General features: G+C 44.5%; 2 protein-coding genes across 4 annotated transcripts in view; one reads left to right on the top strand and one right to left on the bottom strand.

The window, feature by feature from the left end:
* MPPE1 (metallophosphoesterase 1) overlaps positions 1 to 21,779 on the bottom strand; it is a 699,480-nt gene extending 677,701 nt beyond the window's left edge. For all 3 annotated transcript variants that reach the window (XM_069620485.1, XM_069620483.1, XM_069620484.1), the window contains exons 1-2: positions 21,612 to 21,779; positions 20,893 to 21,240 (exon numbers count right to left, since the gene is read on the bottom strand). In XM_069620485.1, coding sequence (XP_069476586.1) covers positions 20,893 to 21,170 — 278 coding nt within the window. In that variant the 5' untranslated portion in view covers positions 21,171 to 21,240; positions 21,612 to 21,779. The remainder of the gene's footprint in view (positions 1 to 20,892; positions 21,241 to 21,611) is intronic.
* A 408-nt stretch (positions 21,780 to 22,187) lies between these two features.
* The window catches only part of CIDEA (cell death inducing DFFA like effector a), a 468,825-nt gene continuing 467,495 nt past the window's right edge, over positions 22,188 to 23,517 (top strand). Inside the window, exon 1 of the mRNA XM_069620486.1 lies at positions 22,188 to 22,409. Within this exon, the coding sequence (XP_069476587.1) occupies positions 22,357 to 22,409 (53 nt within the window). The 5' untranslated portion in view covers positions 22,188 to 22,356. The remainder of the gene's footprint in view (positions 22,410 to 23,517) is intronic.

The raw sequence follows: 23,517 nt of genomic DNA, 5'->3' as shown, positions 1-23,517 counted from the left end.
ATTACCCACCTGCTGTCTTATCATTGTCTTTTTATACCACTGTATTCATTTATATATGCATCAACTTCACTGGCTGCCCTGATGTATGTGTATGCTATATGCCTCTGCCAACTAAAAAAAAAAAGTTTTACATTTTTTTTTTTTTTTAAAGAGGAGGGGGCAGCAGGGGTTACCAGAGGCGATAAGACATTAAGGGAACCTGCTGGTGGACAGGACAGGGCCCAGTGCATGAAAAGGGGAGAGAGACACAGACAACAAGGGCAGGAGAAGTAATGCGTGAGGAGAAAGGGCTGGTGCCAAATTTGGGGAGGAAAGATAAATGGGCTCCGGCACACCCGAGGCTATACTGAGAAGGATCAATCCAAGTCTGAAATAGTGAGGAGCTGCCAGGATCTGGCCCAGAGCGCAGTAAAGCGAAGAGGTTGGGGCCAGTTAAGCTCCAAGGTGGCTGTAAATAAGCTTGGTGTTTGAACCAACTACGGCAGAGAGCGCTTGGGAAGTCCTGGCCAAGAGTGAAAAACAGACAGAACACGAGAGGTCTTAGGGCAAGAGCGCAGGATAAGAAGGCGTGCAGCCTATTAGTGAGAGATAGAAGGAAAAGAGAGACAAATATATGCAAAGCCCACATGGGGAGGGGGTACAGAGGCTGCAAAAATACAGAAGAGAGCAGCCAGCTGCTTCAATATTGCATCTAGCGGAACCAGCAGCTAAGAGCATGGCTGAAACAAAGGAAGACATTGCAGGAATTTTGACGGAAATAAAAGCCCTACGGTCAGATATTCAGACCTCCATATCCGAAATAAGGGGGAAAGTGGATCGTATTGAAGGAAAAGTTGAAATTCTTGAGAACAACCAAGCGAATGTCGATCTAATAGAAATGAAACTCACTGCGAGAATGACGGACATTGAGCTGCAAGAGGAGGAAATCACATTGAAAATGGACGACTTGGAAAACAGGGAACGGAGATCGAATCTACAGATTTTGGGTCTGGCAGAAAAGGATGGGATAACCCAACAACAAGTGGAGCGCAAGGTACAGGATATTATCAACCTTTTATATGAAGACGAAGGAGGAAAGTCGGTAGCAGTGGAAAGGGCCCATAGAGGGGGAAGAGCATTTGGAAGTGGCCCACGATATATTCATTCTTGAGCTACAAGGAGAAGACTGAAATTTTGACTAGAGCCAAACAAAGACAGGAAATTGAATATCAAGGATCCAAAATTAAGATATATCGGGATCTCTCAAGCATGACCCTGGCGAGGAGGAGGGCCTGTAGACCGCTCACCATATGGCTCACAGAACAGAAAATCAGATACAGATGGGGATACCCGTTTCACCTCACTTTGAGTATCGAGGAGAGGACTACAGGATCACCACTGCTGAGGAGGCCAGCCGGGTCCTAAAGGGGCTGAGAAGACAATGGACATACAAGGTCCAATGGGACCGCAGGAAGCTTCAAGCTCACAAGTGGAGGGACAAGGGAGGAAAACCTGAAGGAAAGCGTGAAATGGGTAGGCAAGGTAAATTAAGGCTTCCTGTTAGGAATGCGGCTAAGAATCCCTGATGGCCCTCAAGTTGGAGAGGGCGTCTCCAAGGAGGGACCTAACACAGCCTATTCTGGCTGTGGTTCCGTTTTTCTGGTTCACTTGGTGTTTCCAGTTTGTTGTTGGGGGTCTAAAAGGGGATGAGGGGGGGGAGGGAGTAAGCAGAATATGAAAGGCTATGAGCCTGAGCCAATTACGGGGTGGAATTAAGGAAAGCAACAAGATGCAATGGGATCCGACATAGGGATGTCACAACAGGTGGATCAGAAAGGGGGGAGGTCGGTATTGAAGGTGGGCACCCTTAATGTAAGGGGACTCAATTCCCGGCCAAGAGGTCCCTTGTGAGCAAGGAATTTGCTAGGGCAGAATTGGATGTCCTCTTTATTCAGGAAACCAGACTCAAGGCGGGGGAGGAGAGGCCTATAAGGGGCAGAGGAGTGGGTCAAATATTCTGGATGTCAGGGTGCCAGAAAAAGGGGGGGAGTGGGAATACTCTAAGTAAACGACTCAGGATGAAAAATATGACGGCGGAGCGATCACCAGAGGGCAGAAGGATAATACTCAGGGGGGGGGGGGGAGTGGGAAGGAAGACGAATTGCGTTGGGAGTATATACTCCTAATCAGGGCCAGGGGCGTTCAATGAGGTGGCCCCGGCAGCATTGGGAGGGAGTGAGGAGAACCTGGTGGTGATAGGGGGGGGGGGGATTTTAATACCTGGGCGGACCCATTAATGGATAGACAGCAGACAAAGATCCAAATTAAAGGAGTCCAACGGGGGGGGAGACCAATAGGTTTGCAGCCACCTTACAGGAAGAGAGGTTGGTTGACATCTGGAGAGAATGCAACCCAGGGGAAAGGGGTTATACCTTCAAATCAGAGGTCCATGAGACTTTCACGCAAATTGATTACCTGTTGGTAAATAAAGAGCAGAGAGCCACTGTACAGAAGGCGAGTATTCGCCCAGTGGGATGGACGGACCATGAAATGGTCGTGGCAAACAGAGGTTGAGGGGATGGGCCACAGGAAAACCAAATGGAAGGGCAATGAGTCCTTATGGCTGGATAAGCTCTACGATAGGGAATTAAGGGGAGCGATAGAGGAGTACTTCCAAATTAATAATAATGGTGAATTGGACACAACCACGGTATGGGAAGCAGGCAAAGCTGTCTGGAGAGGCCACCTCATAAGGGAAGGAGCGAGGCAAAAAAGGGAACGTTAAACGATTGAAGAGAGGCTGAAAGGGGAAATAATGGCGCTTGAGAAGAAACTGCACGCCCAAAGGTCATATCATAAAGACCACCTACGGGCCCTTAATGAAAAACGGGAAGAGTTGAAAAAATTGGGAAATGGGGAGGTAATAAGAAAGTTGAAATTTCTAAAACAAAAATTTTACAAGAAAGGGGATATAGCGCATAGGATGCTTGCTTCCAGGCTTCGGGCACAAAGAGCGGAGAGGCGGGTGGAAGGCCTTCAAATGTCAAATGGAGGAGGGAGGATTAACTAGAGCATCAAAAGAAATAGCGAACCAATTTTCCAAATATTATGAAACTCTATACTCTATATGTCTGAGACGGAGCAGGGGAGATAAGGAAATGGGGGATTATATGGCAAAGGCAGGTCTGGCTCGGCTACTGGAGTCTGAGCGAGCCCGTTTGGAATCGGACATAACTCCAGAGGAGGTTCTCGAGGCCATAAAGAGATTACCACCAGGGGGGCGCCAGGGGAGGATGGTTATGGCATGAGATTCTACAAACACTTTGGGGATATCCTGGCTCCACATCTAGCAAATCTATTTAACACCATACAGGAGAAGGGCGTCGCGCCGCAATCATTTTCTAAAGCACGGATACTAGTTATCCCAAAGGAAGGGAAGGACCCCACATCATGTAAGTCGTATAGGGCGATATCGCTCCTCAACACGGATGCTAAAATGTATACAAGGGTATTGGCCTCACGAATGGAAAACATTATGCCACGACTGGTCCACCCAGACCAGGTTGGTTTCATAAAGGGTAGGCAGGGAGCAGACGCAATGCGAAAGATCCTAGATATAATGGAATATACGATGGGTGAGGAGGGTGACCAGGCACTCCCAAGTATGGATTCCGAAAAGGCGTTCTATCACGTGGAATGGAGCTTCCTGTGGGTGGTAATGAGGGACATGGGATTCGGGGAGACATTCCTAAAGGGGTTCCAGGCATTATATAGGTTTCCGAGGGGGAGGGTTGTGGTTAATAGTCAGACATCAGAAGAGATACGTATGACGAGAGGGACGAGGCAGGGATGTCCCATGTCGCCTCTCTTATATGCACTTTACATAGAGGCCCTTGGAAATAATAAGGGGAAATCAGACTATTAGAGGGATAAGGGTGGGGGGCAAATGAATACCAACTGGCAATGTTTGCCGATGATACATTACTTTATTTGGTGCATTCGCATGAAGACACTCCAAATGTCATTGAAGTTATTCAGGAATTTGGGAAATGGTCTGGTCTTAAAGTGAGCGTGGATAAATCCACTTTTTTTATACAAAAACAAGGGTAATGAAGTAGCAATCTGTTAATAGGGGGAATCCCAATAAATTATAAGACTCTTAGGTATGTGGGAATTAATATCGCGAGAACCACAAAGGGACTCTATGATGCTAATTTTCCACAGCTGGTGAGGGAAGTAAAGAAGGAAATGGGAAAGTGGATGCCTTTAACCATGTCGTGGCTGGGTCGAGTTAATGTCTTAAAGATGGCGGTGCACCCGAAACTACTCTATCTTTACCAAATGCTTCCTATTACTATACCGAAATGGCATTTTGTGGAAATAAAGGGGATGATTAATAGTTTTGTCTGGCAGGGCAAAAAAACAAAGAATAGCATATGGAGTCCAGGCCAAGCCGAAAGAGAAAGGGGGAGTGGGCCTGGCTGACATGCATGAGTACTATCGAGCCTCCCAGTTCAGGGCGCTAGTGCCCCATTTGAGAGAGGAGAACCAAACACAATGGGTGGAGATTGAAAATTATAGAATGAGACCAGTTTCGCTGGGGGAGTGGTTGTAGGCGCCAAAAATGTATTTCCCCGAGCAGCATCATTAACCATTTTGCTATGGGTACCCTTCCGAGGCTTTGGTGGAATAAGAGGGAAATGAAACGGCTCACAACGTGGCCGTCGCCTATGAGTTGTATATGGGCTCCCCCGATCCGAGATGACGTAAGAGTCCCATTAAGGTTCCAAAGTTGGTATGAGGCGGGGTTGATAAGAAGTGGACAAATGGTAAAACAGGTAGGATGTATATTTCGTTACAAGAGCTAGAGGCAGGCCTGCAAACAGGCCCACTGGAAGTATTTACATTTCTGCAACTGAAAGGGGTCCTGATGGTGGGGAAATGGAAAGAACAACTGAAGAGGAATCTCACCCCCATGGAAAAGATATTCAGTGAATGGGTCAACACGAAGGGTCTTATATCCAGGTTATACGCAACCTTGATGGAAGCAAAGAATACTAAAGTAGAGGGTCTGAAAAAAAGATGGGAAAAAGACATGGGGATGCCGATCTCGGACGCCTTGTGGTCTCGAATGTGCACGGCAGCGCATAAGACATCTATCTCAGTGCAATTCAAAATGCACAGGTTGAAGTTGCTGCACAGATGGCAATTAGACCCTAAAAGACTTTCCAAGATGTTTGCCCAGACAAGCCCAAAGTGCTGGAGGAGATGTAATGTAAAAGCAAATTATTGGCACATATGGTGGTCTTGCACCAAGTCACAAATCTATTGGAGGGAAGTTCTGGGCTGGATCAGAAAAGTGGAAGGGGTCCTGAGAGATTGTGATCCTAGATTGGTTCTTTTTGGCCTGGAAGCGCGCGGTAATCGATGGCAGAGGGTACCGCATATGGTGCATTTTCTGCTCTTGGCTGCAAGAGCGAGCGCAATAGGGTGAAAATCAGAAACCCTCCCCACGGAGCAAATGTGGGCTAAAAAGGCCAAAGAACTGGAACTACGAGATGGAAAATTTAACAGCTCAACTCCACAACATGGCCTCTGTCAGGGAAATGGAATGGGCCCCCTTCAGTGAAGCCTACAAATGACTGATGAAAAGAGGGTTTGTTGCGGTCTTGCTTTTGTGAAAGCCCAAATGGCGTGGACTAATTCCAATTGTTCCTTGGTTTGAGATGGGATATAGGGAGGGGTGGGGGAGATTGTTTTGTTGGAATGGGAGATTTATGTTATTGATGAGATATTGTTTCACTGTTGAAATGTAACACAAAATGATAATAAAATCAAAAAGGGTGATCGACAACTGTCCCAGAATTATCGGCCGATAGCACTGCTGGATGTCCCAAGGAAAATGTTTGACCGATGCTACTGAAGGACTTGACAAAATGGGTATCTGAAAAATCAATTAATGGACAAATATCAAAACATGATTTGTTCCTGGTCTAGGGACCTCAGTTAAATTGCTTGCATTAACGCTAGTTTAATATAGAGGACAGCAATGAGGCAAACCATATACATGCCTTTTATTGACTTTAAAATGGCCTTTGATTCCATCTCAAAGGGAACCCTTATTCGAAAAACTAGAAAAAGTCAAATGTCCTACATATGTTGTCCACAAAAGAGAAGGTTACATGATCAAATCTGCTGGCTTTCTCATCTAAAGCTGTTTGGTGTTATATAGCGTCCTCTCACCTAGTCCTGAAAAAATGGACTTGGTATACAATACATTTTTATCAATTTAACAATTTTATTTCATTATCCAGTACAAAAACTAAAAAAGTTCTAAAAAAACCACAAGACCCAAGATTTATCCACATGGTGGATATATCCAGAACCTCTGCGGCTCAATTACACACAATTAAGTACATATAGAAACTTCACAAACATAAATGACTTTAACATACTATACACTCTAAAAAAGTGTCATTTTTCAAAACACATATCCCGGCATGTTTCAGTTCGTCATGGCTTAGGGTGCATGAACTTTCTTCAGGGGAAACCTTCTTTACACAAACGTTTAGTCACCACCATGCAATCCAGGGTCGAAAAAGGAGGGGATTCCAATTTCAATGTGGAGATTCCTACAATGGACAACAACATCAGCTATAGTGAGCCACATTCTTTAAGTAACAAAAAACACCAAAATGGTGTATTGAGGATTAGGTACAAATCACCATGGAGCTGTCCTAAATAGCGAAAACTACATTACCTCCAGATAGGACTTGAGTAATGCTAGTGTCCAAGTACACACAACGTAGCTTCAAAGTCCACAAATCAAGTTTGCTCAATAAATTCACAAATGGCTAATGAATAGCTCATCTAGTTCGCGGATCTGTACAGACATAAAAAAAAACTACCATGGAAACAAAACCAAGGTCGTATGGCATTAGGAACCAGTTTCCAAAGTTCCAGCAACAGTAAATACATCCCTCTACAGGCTACAGCCCATCACCTCTATTTCACCACCACTCGTGAGTAGTACCTCATTACTTCTTATCTGATCGCACCGTTCCAGAATGTTCAATGCGGTCTTGATGCAGCCTTCAACCAGGGTGCACATTCAATTTACGCACTACAATCCAAACGGCAGCAAAAGGAAAACGTATTGAAAAGTATGAGTCAGCATGCTACAAAGTGTACAATATTGCGTTGGTAATCAAGGATGGCACACCTCAAGTTGGTATGGATCGCTACAGCATTCCCACTCCCCTCTCCAAACATTCAATAATACAGCCACAGAATGTAATTACCTCTCTGGCAGGGAAGGAGAAAATCTACGAAACTCAAGCATCACAGAAGCACACCAAACAGCCGTCTAACTATGACCCGTAATGAAACGCGGTGCGACTTCCAACAGTAAACATAAAGGAAGGACTAACATGTGAGCCATATTTACAAATGCCATACGGAAGTATCCGAGGGCGTATACACCTAAGGATAAAGAGACCACCAAACGTCCAAAAAAAGAGGTTGACACCACAAATATTTTAAGCGTACAGGCAAAAGATTTTCAGATAGTGCAGCAACTTAGATGCAGTAAGTTAACCACGTACACGAAAGGTAATTGCCTCATGATGCCTATAGCAGTGCGCCATCTTGGAATGGAGTAGAGGGCATATAGCATATATGGTAATAATGTGGATTATTACCTGAGATCATTTGTCCTGAAAATGACCAGCTACCTAAGGGACACAACAGATGCCATAAACAAGATTGAGAATTTACCGTTTGCATCTGGCGAATCTCTGTTGATTAGTTTGGACATTCAATCACTCTATACTGTGATTCCCCAGAGAGCTACTTTGTCAGTAATTGAAGAAATCTTCAAAAGCAGAGAGGATGGTCATCCAGTCAGTAACTGTTTCATTATATGGTGTGCAGAGTTTGCCCTTACAAAAAACTTTTTTCAATTTCAGGGCAGTTTTTAGCAACAAACAGGGGGCATCGCGATAGGTGCTGCTATGGCTCCCAATTTAGCAAATTTGTACGTAGAATACTTTGAAAAAAATGTTTGTGTATGCAGACACTAACCCATTTAGAAACCATCTACGAAAGTGGCTGTGTTACATATATGACATTTTCATACTCTGGCATGGCTCTGTGGAGGAGGCAATATGTTTGTGGAGTGGTTGAACTCGCGAAATCCGTTTCTGAAATTTACCAAAGAGATTAATGAGCAAGAAATTAATTTTTGGGACATTATCATTTTTCACCACATGGGGTCCTTAAAAGTGAAACCATACAGTAAGAACACGGATAAGAAAGCTCTCTTACATTACACGAGTCACCATGCCAAACATATCAGAACGAACCTCCCTTTTGGCCAATTCCTTAGGCTAAAGAGAAATAGTAGTCTTAAGCAGGACTTGTGTGACCTGGCCAATATTCTCTCTAACAAGCTTCTTAGTAAACGCTATCCGGTCAGCTTGATTAAGCAATCGTCCAAGAGGGCGTTCAACAATAATCAAGAGGCACTTTTAGAGAAGAAGAAAAGAGGCGATAGAAAAACTGGTATTGTCTTTGTTAACACATTTTCCAATCTATCGTATAAAATGAAGGGAATTGTAAAGAAAGCTTGGAAAAAAGTGTACAATGATAAGTCTATTCCACCTCCTTTGGGGGCCTTTAGGAAGAGTCCAAACATAAGAAACACACTTGTCAGAAACGATATATCTGACAAACAAATATCTAGACCCAGACAGACTACCTTGTGGGGTTTACCAGCTGTTAAGGTCCCTTGTGGCCAATGTGTGATGTGTGGGTTCACGAAAGAAACAAAACAGATCAGGTTGAACGCCACCTTGACGTGGACACTGAATGAAATGACAAATTGAAATACGGAGAACGTGGTGTTTCAATAACTTGCCCATGTGGGTTACAGTATATAGGCAAAACTAATAGGAAATGTCAGATGCGTATGGTTGAATATCGAAGCTGTATTAAGAATCAGGTGATATCAGCTCCAATGGTGAAATATTTTGTGGAAATGAAGCACACTCATGAAGACTTTAAATGGGTTATCCTAAAAAAAATCATCCATGGTACTAACGAACAGTATACCGATCAGAGATTATTTAATTTTGAACAAAAAATGATTTATAAATGTCAGAGCCACATTAGAGGACTTAATGAGGAGTTTGAGTGGCACCATGTTGATATGACTTGTTATCATATGCACTTCATCTGTACTTATGTTATCAGTCTATTCTATGGATTTTACCTACAAAATCATCTATGTATGAGTTAAGGTGCTGGGGTTTTAAACAATTCTGGACCTGATACACCAGGTGAAGAACCGACATTGTGCTTTGCTGTTCCACTCATTTGTGCTATCGTGCATTAGGTGAAGAACCCACTTTGTGTTGTATTTTTTGTGCAGTGGTCCAGCCTATAAGAACTTTCAATGTATGTTCTTTTTGTGTATTTGAGATAAAATGATTGAGGGACCGATTGTATTTATATATGTGTATATATGTATACAACATCACCATGTAATCCAGTAGGTGAAATATATACTATATGCCCTCTACTCCATTCAAAGATGGTGCAGCGCTATATGCATCATGAGGCATATTTTTTGTGTAGTTGGTTAACTTACTGCATCTAAATTGCTGCACTGAAAATCTTTTGCCTGTATGCTTACAATATTTGTGGTGTCAACCTCTTTTTCGGATTTTTGGAGGTCTCTGTATCCTTAGTTGTACACACCCTCGGATACTTCCGTATGGCATTTGTTAATACGGCTCACATTTTAGTCCTTCCTTTATGTTTACTATAGGAAGTCGCACCGCGTTTCATTACGGGTCGTAGATAGACGGCTGTTTGGCGTGCTTCTGTGATGCTTTGAGTTTCGTAGATTTTCTCCTTCCCTGCCAGAGAGGTAATTACATTCTGTGGCTGTATTATTGTATGCTTGGAGAGGGGAGTGGGAATGCTGTAGCGATCCACACCAATTTGAGGTGTGCCATCCTTGATTACCAACGCGATATTTTACACATAGGGCTTACTTTGTAGCATGCTGACTCATACTTTGCAATACGTTTTCCTTTTGCTGCCGTTTGGATTGTAGCACGTAAATTGAATGTGCGCCCTGGTTGAAGGCCGTACCAAGACAGCATTGAACATTCTGGAACGGAGCAACCAGATAAGAAGTAATGAGGTACTACTCACGAGCGGTGGTGAAATAGAGGTGATGGGCTGTAGCCTGTAGAGGGATTATTTGCTGTTGCTGGAACTTTGTAAACTGGTTCCTAATGCCATACGACCTTAGTTTTGTTTCCATGGTTGTTTTTTTATGTATGTACAGATCTGCGAACTAGATGAGCTATTCATTAGCCATTTGTGAATTTATTGAGCAAACTTGATTTATGGAGTTTGAAGCAACGCTGTGTGTACTTGGACACTAGCATTACTCAAGTCCTATCTGGAGGTAATGTAGTTTTCGCTATTTAGGACAGGTCCATGGTGATTGTACCCAATCCTCAATACACCATTTTGGTCTTTTTTGAGTTGTCTATTGTTACTAAAAGAATGTGGCTCACTATAGCGGATGTTGGTGTGTGTTGTTGTCCTTTGTAGGAATCTACACATTGAAATTGGAATCCCCTCCTCTTTCAAGCCTGGATTGCATGGTGGTGACTAAAAACTTTTGTGTAAAGGTTTCCCCTGAAGAAAGTTCATGCAACCTAAGCCAAGAAGAACTAAAACATGTCGGGATATGTGTTTTGAAAACTTTTTTTAGAGTGTATAGTATGTTAACGTCATTTATGTTTGTGAAGTTGCTATTTGTACTTCATTGTGTGTAATTGAGCCACAGAGGTTCTGGATATATCCACCATGTGGGTAAATCTTGGGTCTTGTGGGTTTTTTTAAGAAAGTTTTTTAGTTTTTTACTGGCTAATAAAATAAAATTGTTAAATTGATGAATTTATTGTATACCAAGTCAATTTTTTCAAAGACTAATGGTGAGAGGACGCTATAGCGACACCACACACCTTGAGATGAGAAAGCCAGCAGATTTGATCATATAACCTTCTCTTTTGTGTACAAATATTTAATGGTCTGCCTCTGACAGTTGAGTGAGGTTTCATACAAGGGGTCCCCTTGTTTTTGCCTTTAGTAAAACAAATACTGCATATATTGTCCTACATATATTCAATCTTTCATTAACCAGTTTTAGTCAGATAAGCGTACTTGGATCGATGCAACACAAGAGGGCCAACTTTCAAGACCGATCTTAACATCTAAGGGTCTTAAGCAGGATTACATACTTGCCGCAACCCTGTTCAATGTCTTCATAGCTGATATCGGCCAAACTCCTACGACTGCATGGTCAGATTCGCGGAAAATTGGGCTTTTCTCAGCTATCATGGCTCCATTATGCAGATGACTTGGCCTTGTTGTAAAAAAAAAAAAAAGAAAACACCCAAATGGGTTGCAAAACCTTTTACATGCCCTACAAAACTATGCCTCTAAGAATCACCCCTCTATAAATCTAGAAAAAAAAATCCTCATATGCTCAAATAAAAATAAAAGAAAGCAAAGTTTTAAATGGAGGCTTCATCAAACTGTTCTTGAGGCAAGCTGTGAATATCGTTATCTAGGGTTTAATACTAATAACAATCTAGCCAACCTACCTTATCATCTGGAGCTGAAATCTAAAATACTAAACATCTACCTCACAAGCAAAATTAATACATACAAAATCTGTGAAATTCTCCTATAAACTTCTCCTATAATCGGGTCTTAATATACTAAAAAGTAAAAAGTGACACCAACTGTTGCATATGGCGCTGAATCTAGACAGTATAAGAGGAAGAAATACTGGACAAAGTTAGAAAGATTATTCTGGAAGAAAATATTAATGTTGCCACTTGGTCTTCCCATGGAGAATGTTAAATATAAATTGGGTCTTTTAATTTGTGTTAAATTTGAATAATGTACATGTATTTGCATGTGATAGTAAATGTATAATTTGTAATTTTATAATAACTTTGAAAGGTTGATAGTGATACATAAGCCATATCCACAAAAAAATATAATACTTTTTTTTTTTTTCGCTTAACATCATTGTAATCTGGAAAACGTTAAATTATACCGAAAATGCTTACTAGCTCCAAAAACAGATTAATTGCTTACAATTATAGCCAAATGAATGACCTCCAATTGTGATAAATCATTAATGCCTTGATATGATATATGGCATTATAACGCCCCTATACACAAGTGTTTCAAGAAGCGACGAGGCAAGGGAGGGGGAACAGTGGGAAGACAGAGATAACGATCTTACTAGGCCAAGTGACATTGAGATCGTGCAAGTGAAGGGGACGGGGGCAGTGCAGAACATGTGATTGACAGTAAATAATAATAAGAACAATAAATAAGAGCAGTAAATAAAAAAAGTGCAGCCAGCTGGGGGCAAGTGCAGACATCAGGTGTAAAGTGCTGGTAGGGGACTGTAGGGATACAGAATACAGTCAGTATGGGGGTTGCCAGGGGGGCAGTTCAGGAGTGCAGGTAGCGGGAGCGGGGACCTAGGCCCAAGGTCACAGGGTGGCCAGGTGACCAGTGCAGATTCAGCTTCAGCCAGGAGTTTAGCATGGGAAAGGAGGAGAGAAAGCAGAAGCAAAGAGAAAGGTTTTGAGGTGCTTCCGGAACCAGAGATGGTTCTCCTCAAGTTTCAGGGAGGCTGTTCCAGAGGGAGGACCCAGGCGAAGAAAGAGTTCTTGGGTGTGTATAGCAAAAGAATATATGACTGCAGCAGACATCTCACCTGATTTACTAACAGAAAACCCCAATAAGGCAAAAATCAAATTATGGTGGTACGATTGGCAGAATATGTGGCAAATAACAGTGCTTCAAAATGGTAACTTTACTCCCAAGCTCACAAATAAAGCAGAATTATATCTCTTGAAATGTCCTTCCCCGAAATATCAAATCACTTCTCCTTTGATTCAGGGTAAATGTATGGCCCACCGGGGGGGGGGGGGGGGTGCACTGTTGCGCACGTAGAAAATGGCAGCCTAAACCCATTGCTCCTTCATCACCTCAAGATCATGTGCTTGAAGATCCGCTCATAGGCAGTCTAGAGGGATAAAACCTACTGGAGCGGTTGCTGGTGAACTCATCCACAACTTGTGAAAATCTGAGCCCGCTTCGGTACTGGACTGCTGAGATCTGGCTGTTAACAGACCTGCCGACGTGAGCGGCGGTGTCGTGCCGACGCGCGGCACCCGGAGAATTCACCCGGCGGCCGTGGTTGCTGAGCTCTACAGGCCGCGAGTGGACGGAGCCTATGCTGGCGGCTCTCGCCCGGCCCCGTTAGCCGGCCCGCTGTCTTCACGAGGTGGCATCTGGGGGTGCCTGTCTCTCCTGTGGATGGCCCAGCTCTATCCTGGCCCTTGGCGCCGACCTGCTTGATACTCGACCGCCTCCTTCCGCCTGATCGCGGAGTATCGAAGCTCCCGGCCACGCATAGACCTGCAGGCAGCAGAGCTGGACAACCAAGTAAGCGGCCAGCGAGGGGGGGGGGGGAGACACGGTGTGCCGGCCCTGCCGCGGAGGCGGCTCCCGACGGCTCCTTGCCGTGTTTAAACATATGAAGGCTTCTATGCGCTGGATAAGCCCGGCAGACATTTCACCCCCGCATTGTGATTTATTAGAGGTTCAGATTCCTCAGTAACGCCTGACGCGCCTGCAAGAAATTGCATGGGATCGTCTGGCAAACACACAGCAACCCGAAGGATTACACCCCGTGTTGACGTGTGGGGGTTCCAGGGTCGGCACACCGCTGCCATACTGCCGCATTCTGGACGACCCACAGACTCTTACACACCCGGCATAATACAAACTGGGCGAGGCGCCCAGGAGTGGGCTCTTTTGACGTTGTTCATGTGGGGGGGACGCAATTCAGAAATATCCTCCGGAATGGCACTCGAGATCTGCTAATTTAGGGCTGTGGACTTCCTTATCCCTGCCCACCTCTTTAGGCCTGCAAATACTCTGTGAAGCCGATCGGGACGCACCGGGAAGCTCGGCGAGCTCAGCTCCCTGGTGATTGAAGTGGTGCTTCGCCGCCATACCGCTGCTACGCGGCCTTTCTTTATACACCCTGCAAGCTTGGTCAAACCTTGTGGTGCTACTATACTGGCCGTGGCGCCTGGCAGTACTGCTGGCCCTCGCCCACGGTCTGAGGTTTAGACCCTCCTGAGCTTCTGTGACAAACCTAATATACACACACGACTCAGTGTAAGCATGGGGGAGCTAAGCAAGTCAAACAGGGCATCCAAAACCCCAGCTGGCAGGAAGAAGGGCCCTATGGGCACGTTTACCAACACGGCTAGCCACACTGTGACAGTGGACACACATCCGGATGAGGGTGCTCCGGGGCGAACAAGACGTGATGGATAGAGAGGATAAATTGACTGCACTAGTACAGAACGGATTCCTTGCAGTGAACACTAAACTTGACGAAATAGTTGCCACGATCGGCTCCTTGAGAGCCAGAATAGACAAGGAGAGTGCACATGTCACGGAGACTGAGAACAGGATAAGTGTGAACGAAGATACTATTGCCCACCACAGTCGAGATATATCCTACATCAAAGACACAAACAAATTACAGAGCAAATGTGAGGAGCTCGAATCCAGGTCACGGAGGAACAATGTCCGCGTGGTCGGAGTGGCGAAATCCTTCGGCAGGGGCCAAATGGAGAAACGTGTGGAAGAAATTTTCAAATCCTTATTCGGGCCCGAAACGCTCTCTGAACATTTCCTTGTGGAGAGGACGCATCGTACTCAAGCACCGGTACCCAAACCAGGAGCCCCGCCACGTACAATAATTGCTCGCCTCCTGAATTACAGAGACAGGGATACAATCCTTCGGTTGGCAAGGGAGGCCGGTACATTGCAATATGAGGGAAACCGTATACATATATACCCAGGTTTCTCCGCCTCTGTCCAGGCAAGCAGACGCTCTTATGAACCGGTTAAGAAACTCCTTAGAGCACGGCAGATCACTTACGCCTTGATGCTCCCGGCCAAAATGAGAATTCAGCATGCAGAAAGGGCACACTTTTTTGAAAACCCATCTGAAGCTCTATCTTATATTGAATCCTCTATACCCCTCCCTCCAAGAGGGGGAACGACCTGCGCCGCACAATAGACCCCGGCCGGCGGATTAAGATGTACGTACTTTACTGATCTGGTTGCAGCGGGTATGGGCCTTACTTCAGGGTCCCTGGTAAACTGATACAAAAGATGGCCATCTTCTGCGTGGTGGTTGGGAGCCGGGGATGGCGGTCACGTGAGGCAACATGACTACCCCAGGAATATTCCACAAGTTGGAGGGACAGACATCGTCAAGTTGGGGGTGACGGTGTGGGTGGTGGGGGGGTTGGATTGGGTTGTTGTCAACATAATATCCCAAGGTTTGAATTGGGAAAAGCCCCCCACCTCATGTCACTTTGTCCTGAGGGGGTTATCGGGGGAATTGGTTATAGGTTCCAGTTTAAACAAGTGGTCTGTGAGATTCTGACACGATCCAGGTTATTCGAAAGATACATCCAAGAGGTCAGAGATGCTATTCGAACATTTCTATGTAAGACTTGGACCACGCATTGAGGGTTAAACTATTGTCATGGAATGTAAGGGGACTGATTAATCGGTTGAAGACTAAGAAGGTTGGAAATTATATTGTCAGGCATGGCGCTCAAATGGTTATGCTACAGGAAACGCATACTGTTGATACTAGTAATGAGTGCATACTGCCCGGCTGGGGCAAATCCAGGTTTTGTACAAACTACTCATCTCAGTCCAGGGGTGTTGCCACGCTCATACATCCAAATCTGGGATTCCGGCCCGATGACCATAAACTAGATCCCCTTGGTAGGTATGCTCTTGTGTGGGGCTCGATTGCAGGACAGCTGATGCTACTGGTTAACACATATGGCCCGAACATTGATGACCCCGCCTTTTATACAAATATATACCAATTGCTATCTTCCATTGATATTCCTACTATAGTCTGGGGTGGGGACTTCAACATTGCTATGGACCCTAGACTGGATAGATCCAGCACGATCGTTAGAGCACCGAGTAGGGCTGTTCTTACTTTGCGACATGTCCTTTCTCACCACTCCCTAGAAGCTGCCTGGCGAGTGATGCATCCGAAAGGAAAGGCCTACACATACTACTCTTCGGGTCACGATTCCGAGTCCAGAATTGATCATTGGTTTGTTTCCCCCGCTATGCTTGCTGTAACAAAGTCGTGTGAGATACTGTCCCGTACACTGTCTGACCACTCCCTGATAACACTTGAGGTTACATTTCAAAACTGCCCTAGATCTCCCAGAAGATGGAGGATGCCCAGGGGTTGCTGAGTAATCCTGGGGTGGTAGAGGGGCTCCACACCGAAATCGCGGAGTTCCTCGAAATTAACATGGGCTCAGTTGATAGATGTTCCACGGTATGGGAATCCTTTAAGGTCTGGGCTAGGGGGACGCTGCTATCCAAATCCGTGGATCTCCTGAAAGGGGTTAGAGCTGACCTGACCCAAACTGAAGACGAACTGGGGAAACTGGAGGACGAGAACGCTCGTACGCATGATAAGGCCATACTAGCTGGAATACAGCAACATCTCCAGGAATTTGGCAGACTAGCTGCTAGGGAAGTACAGTACATGGCGGCCCCGGTCCAAGCCCGTAAATATGGTGAGGGCAACAAAAGCGGGAAGGACACCATCTAATTTACTGAAACAGGACAGGCACCCTAATCGAATTACTAGCATACAAACGTCTGGCGGAAAGATTTTACTGAATGAGAGCGAGATCAATGTTGAGTTTGCTAAATTTTATCAACAGCTGTATAGCAATAGAGACACTAAAACGATCACGGAAATCAGGGCATACTTGGAGACGCGGACAATGCCAAAACTCCCTGAAGCGACCCACCTGGCAATGGACCAACCTCTCACTACTGACGAGCTTGCTGAGGCGATTAAGGACTTGGCATCCAATAAAGCTCCAGGGCTAGACGGCCTGGGTGCTGAGTTTTACAAGGAGTTTAGTGCGGAACTCGTTCCATTGCTATTGCGGGTTTGGGAGAAATCCCTCCAATGTAAAATACTGCCCCCGTCCATGAGGGAGGCCCTGATAACTGTTCTCCCTAAACCACGCCGCCCGCCCCAGGACATGTCGTCACATAGGCCACTATCTCTTATTAACAGAGATGCTAAGATATTTGCCAAAGTACTTGCCAGTAGGCTTCTGCCGGCAGTCCCTACACTTGTTCACCCCGACCAGAATGGGTTTATCCCCACTAGATCTACGGCTCTTAACCTTCGTAGGCTCTTTGGTATTATGGCCCAAATAGACCCAGGCAGAAACGCGGTAGCCGTTATCATTAGACGCGGAGAAGGCCTTCGATTCTGTGTCGTGGGCCTACTTGCTGGCAGTACTGGAGGCATTTGGTGTTGGCCCCAACTTCATTAGATACATGGAACTACTCTACACGGAACCTGGGGCGCGGATTTTGACCAACCAGTCAATTTCGGATCTGTTTCCATTGGGAAGGGGCACTAGGCAAGACTGCCCATTCTCGCCCATACTATTTGCCTTGACAATAGAGCCAATGGCTATAGCGGTCCGACTGCGACACTCCAACAGGGGCATCAACCTTAAAGGGGCTACTCAGCTAATCTCTCTATACGCGGACGACACGCTTTTATATATCCGTGAACCAGAAAACAACTTAGCACCTATTATGGCGGAGATTCAAGAATTCACCGCACACTCGGGGTACTCCATAAACAGAGACAAGTCTGAGGTTTTCCCCCTCACACCGTCAGCCAGCTGCTCCGGCTCCCTGTGTGGTCTGAAGTGGTCTGGGGAGTCCATCCGATATGTGGGGATACTTGTCTCATGTGGGAAACACACGGTGTACACAGACAATTAAGATTCCACACTACAGGCCTTGAAGGCTAAATTGCTGTTATGGGAACGCCTGCCGAGATCATTGCATGGCAGGATAGCAGTCCTTAAAATGATAGTCCTGCCCAAGCTATTATACCTATTCGTGAACATCCCAATATGGCCGGGAAGACCCTTCTTTAATAAACTTAGGTCAATGGCGACGACCTTGCTTTGGAATGGGAAGACTCCAAGAATGGGGTGGGAAAAACTGACTGAATCATACTCCTCAGGCGGCTTAACAGCACCTAACTTTGAACTATATTATGTTTCCAGGCCCAATTCTCGAAATATTGGTATTCGAAAGACGAGGGTCCCCCCCATGTGGAGGTAGAGGAGCTCACCACTTCCCCCACGAACATACAGTCCATAATCTTTGATGCACACTACAGGGACACATGCGACTTCAACCCGGTGAGCTGTACGATTGGTGCATGGAAAGCTATATTTAAAAGACTGGGAGTACTGACCCACTATAATCCCTGAGGTTTCCCTTTGGAATTACCCTGACATGCCACCAACACACGACGCCAGCCTACGTGAGGCCTGGGATCCCGATGGAGAGATGAGACTGGGAGATATGTTTATTAATAGGAAGTTTGCAACCCTTCAGCTGATCAAGGGTGCGTTTGGCAGGGGCCCACTTAGGACACTGCAGTACTATCGTATGAGATCGGCCTTCCAGAGGTGCTGGGCGTCTTTCCCCGATGAACACCCTACGCACCCCTGCGTGCAGATGATAACAGCTGGCGATCAGTTGGGGTTATCCAGTCTGTACACTGTAATACAGGCACACTCACCCTCGACTAATCTGATCAAAGATAAATTGGAAAATGATCTCCAAATCCCTATAGACGACAAGACCTGGGTCAGGTACTGTTCCCTTACCAAGAGGGTTTCCCTGAACGCTGGACTACGCCTAATACAGTTTAAAATTACAAACAGATTGCACTACACCCCGGCCAAAATAGCCAAGTTTGTTCCAGATAGTCATGGCAAATGTCCCAAATGCAAGGCGGATCAGGCTGGTTCGTTCCACATGTACTGGAGTGGCCCGATGGTGGCTGGCTTCAGGAGGAAAGTGGCGGATATCCTTGAAGAAATTACACAAATCCCCCCCGACATTGATCCCACAGAAATATTTATTCGGAGATATAGGCAAGTGCTCCGAAAAAATCAGAAGGCTGTTTAATGTCTCGTGCGCAGCTGCCAAAAAATGTATTCTACAAAAATGGAAGACTGCTGCGCCACCCACTGTAAAGCAGTTCCTCCGGGAATTAACATATGTAAATGAGGCTGAAGAACAGTTTGTCCTCACCCGCCCATCGGCGAGCAGACCTAAAGATATTTGGGGGCCCTTCAGAATGTTTTTGTGTGATATGATCTCCGACGAAGATGAAGCTATGTAAACTTACCACCTCGATGAGATGTATGATATGTGTACCGATCTTCTATTCGGTCATGTTTATTTCTAGCTGTAAGGTAAAGTTGTAACTGTGTTATATATCTTCTGGACCACTAATAAAAAAAAAAGTGTTAAAAAAAAAAATGTGTGGCCCACCAGGAAACAAGAAAAAAGCGACATCTGCTGAGAAAGCGTGTCGACACTATGAACATCTCTGAACCAGAAACCCTAAAGCATATCTTCATTTATTGTCCTGCCCTTTAATAATTGTTGAAAATTCATTTTCAAAAACTATTCAAGGAGTTTTAATTTCAAACGCCTGAAAGTTTATGGATTAAACTGTTCAGTGGATGGCGAGTTACAGGGACTCCGGCATTAATTAATTTCTTAGAATTACCGACCCTAGGCCTAGTATTAAACCATTCAAATGAGGTTTGAGGAAAAACCAACACTCGAAAGCCAATCCTTCAACTATTCCCGACAGTGATAGGAGGTCCACAAATATATGATAATGTACTTTAAATGTCCTTTTTATGATTCGACTCTCTTTTAGGATGTCAAAACTCTGTGTATGTTTAAATTGTAATGATTCATGTGGATCAAAAAAGCCAAGAAGTTTCTTATTTGGTGACATTTTATTTTCCTGGAGCACCATGTATAGACTCAGAATTAATGTACTGATGTGAGATTTTTATGCCATTCAAACGGTCATGATCGGGATACTCGGAATCTCCCCCACCACCCATTATTGAGATCTATATTGATATTTAGTACCCGGCGAGAGTCAAGCAGAATGCAACACACATTCTGATTGGCTCTCGCCGGGTCCTTACCCGGCCGAGAATCCTTCGATTCTCGGCCGGGACTCCAACTGCCTGTACATTTTCTTATGTGTTGCTTTTTTTATTGGCGAGTCATCATGGTTAACATACATCGATTTGCAATTGGACATTTAGCGATTGAGCTTCATACCATGAGAGAGTTTTAACTCACATAATCACCCCAACCACACCCCTGATTCAAACCCCTGACCCCCCGTTCAACATATTTCTTGCTTTTAATATTTTGTATTCAAGTCTAATGAATGGTGTTAAATGAACTGTGTATTTAATTAATTGAACGGTTGATCTTTTCAACCAAGATAATAAAATAAAAACAAAAAAGAAAGTAACGTTAAAATGACCCAACCCAAATAGGTCAAATCGGACTGAAAGCAACACTTTGGCAACAAATGTTTAGCAGCTACAATGTAAAAAAGATTGTATACGCGGTGAAATGTTGCAGTACTTGCCATGCCGGTTTAACAAACTGCCCAAGTTTAACATACAATCTGACGGAGGAACCATAAAAAAATAAAAAACACACACACTATTCTCGATACATTCACAATAGAACATTGCAAGACGAGAATTCGGGATCTAAAATGTTTACTCCACAAATTCAAACTGAAAAAATATGCTTTTATAAAGACAGTTGAAAAACTGGGGTTACCTCCTAAGTTTGTCCCACCAATGACCCCGGATATTCCCAAGCAGATGCGTGTCAGATAAAAACATTGCTTTCAGAACAGATGGATGAGCTTGTTCGTGTCTTCCCCCCGCTGTAGGTGTCACTTCTGGCCATTTGCACGGAAGTACCACGATGTAGTAAATCAGGAACTCGCACAAAATCAGTACCAAAAATAGGTACAGCACAAGTGGTAGCAAAAAGCGGCCCCACTTTTTAAAACGAAGAATCTTCTGTACAGAGTAAGATCCCGGGCAAGCCATGGTTAACTAACTTCAAATTCTCTGTCAACTCACAAGTAGCACGCAGGACGTTCCACTCATTGGAGAATCCCTGTGTGGGGGAAACAAGAGAGAGACCGTAACAAAAAGCAGTATAGAGTTCTTTAAAAAAAACATTGTATGATGTCAGCTCCTAGTAAACAATGGTTTGGCTCAGAGGTGCTAACTACCCATATGAGGAAAACACCGATTAGAATAGGAAGATATCACTATTTCTGGCATGCGAATAGAATGACCTGTGGCCGATTATGAATGAATGAGTTGCCCAGTGTGTTTCCATAACAACTCGGGTGGCAGGAATAAAAATTAGATGACCAATTAAACCTCCCTCTCGTCCCCTCCAACACACATTCAATTAACTCCGTCACTTGCCCATGCACTCACACGATCTTGTATTTTTACAAAGATTGAAAAGCTACATACCGATAATTCATCCGTGGTAAAAGTGTAAATCATATCTACAAAAAAAACAGGATTCCTGAAAGATGCAAGATCCACGTGCCAAGGAGGCGCGATGAAACAGGGCACAATGCCTACGGATTGCGTAATTAGAGCTGTGTGGACAGGTGCGCTTCCCATCTCATGTAGCATACACTGATAAGCGAAAGTAATGACGGACTACTGTCGCGTTTGGGCTCACATAATGCAATTGTCGGCCATCTTACAATGCTAAAGGGCATGTGTTAATAGTATATGAAAATAACAAAATTTAAACACACATTGAAATACCATAATTCCAAATGATAAAGTAACAGATTAATTACTCAAAGCACATTAACGTGTTGCCTAACTATAACACGGGCATCTCATGTCACACAGTTCACACGTGCATGTCGAGTCAAGTCGCACCTGTATCTGTCTTTGTTTGACTGGGGTAATATTCAAGTATGCTCAAATTGTTTTTCCCAGGCACTTTGTAACACATACTTCTACTTTAGAAACTAGAACTCCGTGTTTAGAACTAGCTAAAAACAATTACGTACTGCGAAAGGAGGCGTCCCTGCTCTCCCGCCAGCCAATCCTGCATGACTAGGTGAAAGGTATCTCGTGTGACGCAGTTAGAGAGCAGTTACCGGAGGTTGACGCTATGGGTGCTACTTCGAGGGAGGGGTTTAGACAAGGTCTGTTGCGGCTCTGATTTTAGGGATTGCAGCGGGTGTTACAAAGCATGGAGTACGCTAGAGAGTGCGCGAACGCCCTCTCGCCTAGTGCCCTGATCAGGTGAGACCGCTTTAACAGACAAGGGGAGAGCTGCTAAAATTGGAACAACGTTTAATTACATTACTATACCGCCCAGGAGTATTTGGTTTTCCTGGGAGATTTGACTTAACAGGTTCTGTTCTTTTTTTGGATGGTTTGATCACAATAACAAATAGCATTTTTACTCGGCTTGAAGTACTCCTTGAGTTTAGGGATGTAATCTAGTCAATAATGTTGGGGTTTAAGTATGGTTCTATTTTTCCAACACGCTACTTGCAATCCCTGACTCCAACGGAGTGTTTCCGAATTGGGAACGGGTACTTTAATATGTAGTTTAAAATTCAACCATAAATATATTTTACTATGGCTGCTGTGCCTTTATTGTGTAATGCGCTCTGTTTGCAGAATATATCTCGGTTATAATCGCACGTATTTCCCTTCATCTACAAAGAACAGTTGATGTAGCTGTGAGTGACAGAAGAGGCACTTCAGCCTGTAACATGCACAATATAAATGTTCAATATTATACACATTGCAGCACTGTAGTATGTTAAAAGATTCATAAGTGATTCTCAAAGGTATAGTGATAACGGGTGATTTGGCCTGGCTGGCACTGTGGAAGGAAGCAAACAAACTTCAAAAATAATTTCTGGCACCAACATCTGAACCCTGGAGCCAGAATTACAGACTCCCTCCGCTTTATTTTAATACGATCCAGGTGTACTTAATGACATAGCATTTCATTGCCTCATGGCTTTGACCCTGCTTGTGGGCCCCTTTTCAGAGTGAGAGCTGTCTACATCTTGCCCTTTTTTTGCTTAGCACAGTCCAGTGCCTTGCTTCACACCCATAGCAACACCTCACGGCCGTACATCCCCCAATCCCCCATCTAGCCCCATGCTGTATTCGTCCAGTACATTGGCCTCTGTGCAACTATTGAAAGATTTCATGACCATTAGGGAAGATTTCAGTCTTCCCAATTAACACATTGTGAAACAATCACATTGACTTCTCCACATCAACTTGTATGGTATCTCCAGGTCCATAACAGCAACTGTCTGTTGTAAATGCATCACTCTGGTCATATCAGTTTGGGATAACTGAACCAGAAATAACTAGATGTCCCATA

This window comes from Ambystoma mexicanum, chromosome 5q (assembly GCF_040938575.1).
Source record: "Ambystoma mexicanum isolate Mex_15411 chromosome 5q, UKY_AmexF1_1, whole genome shotgun sequence".
NCBI classification, from domain to species: Eukaryota; Metazoa; Chordata; class Amphibia; order Caudata; family Ambystomatidae; genus Ambystoma; species Ambystoma mexicanum.
Note: the sequence above shows the minus strand (reverse complement) of the source record. Positions and strands in the feature narration are given on the sequence as shown.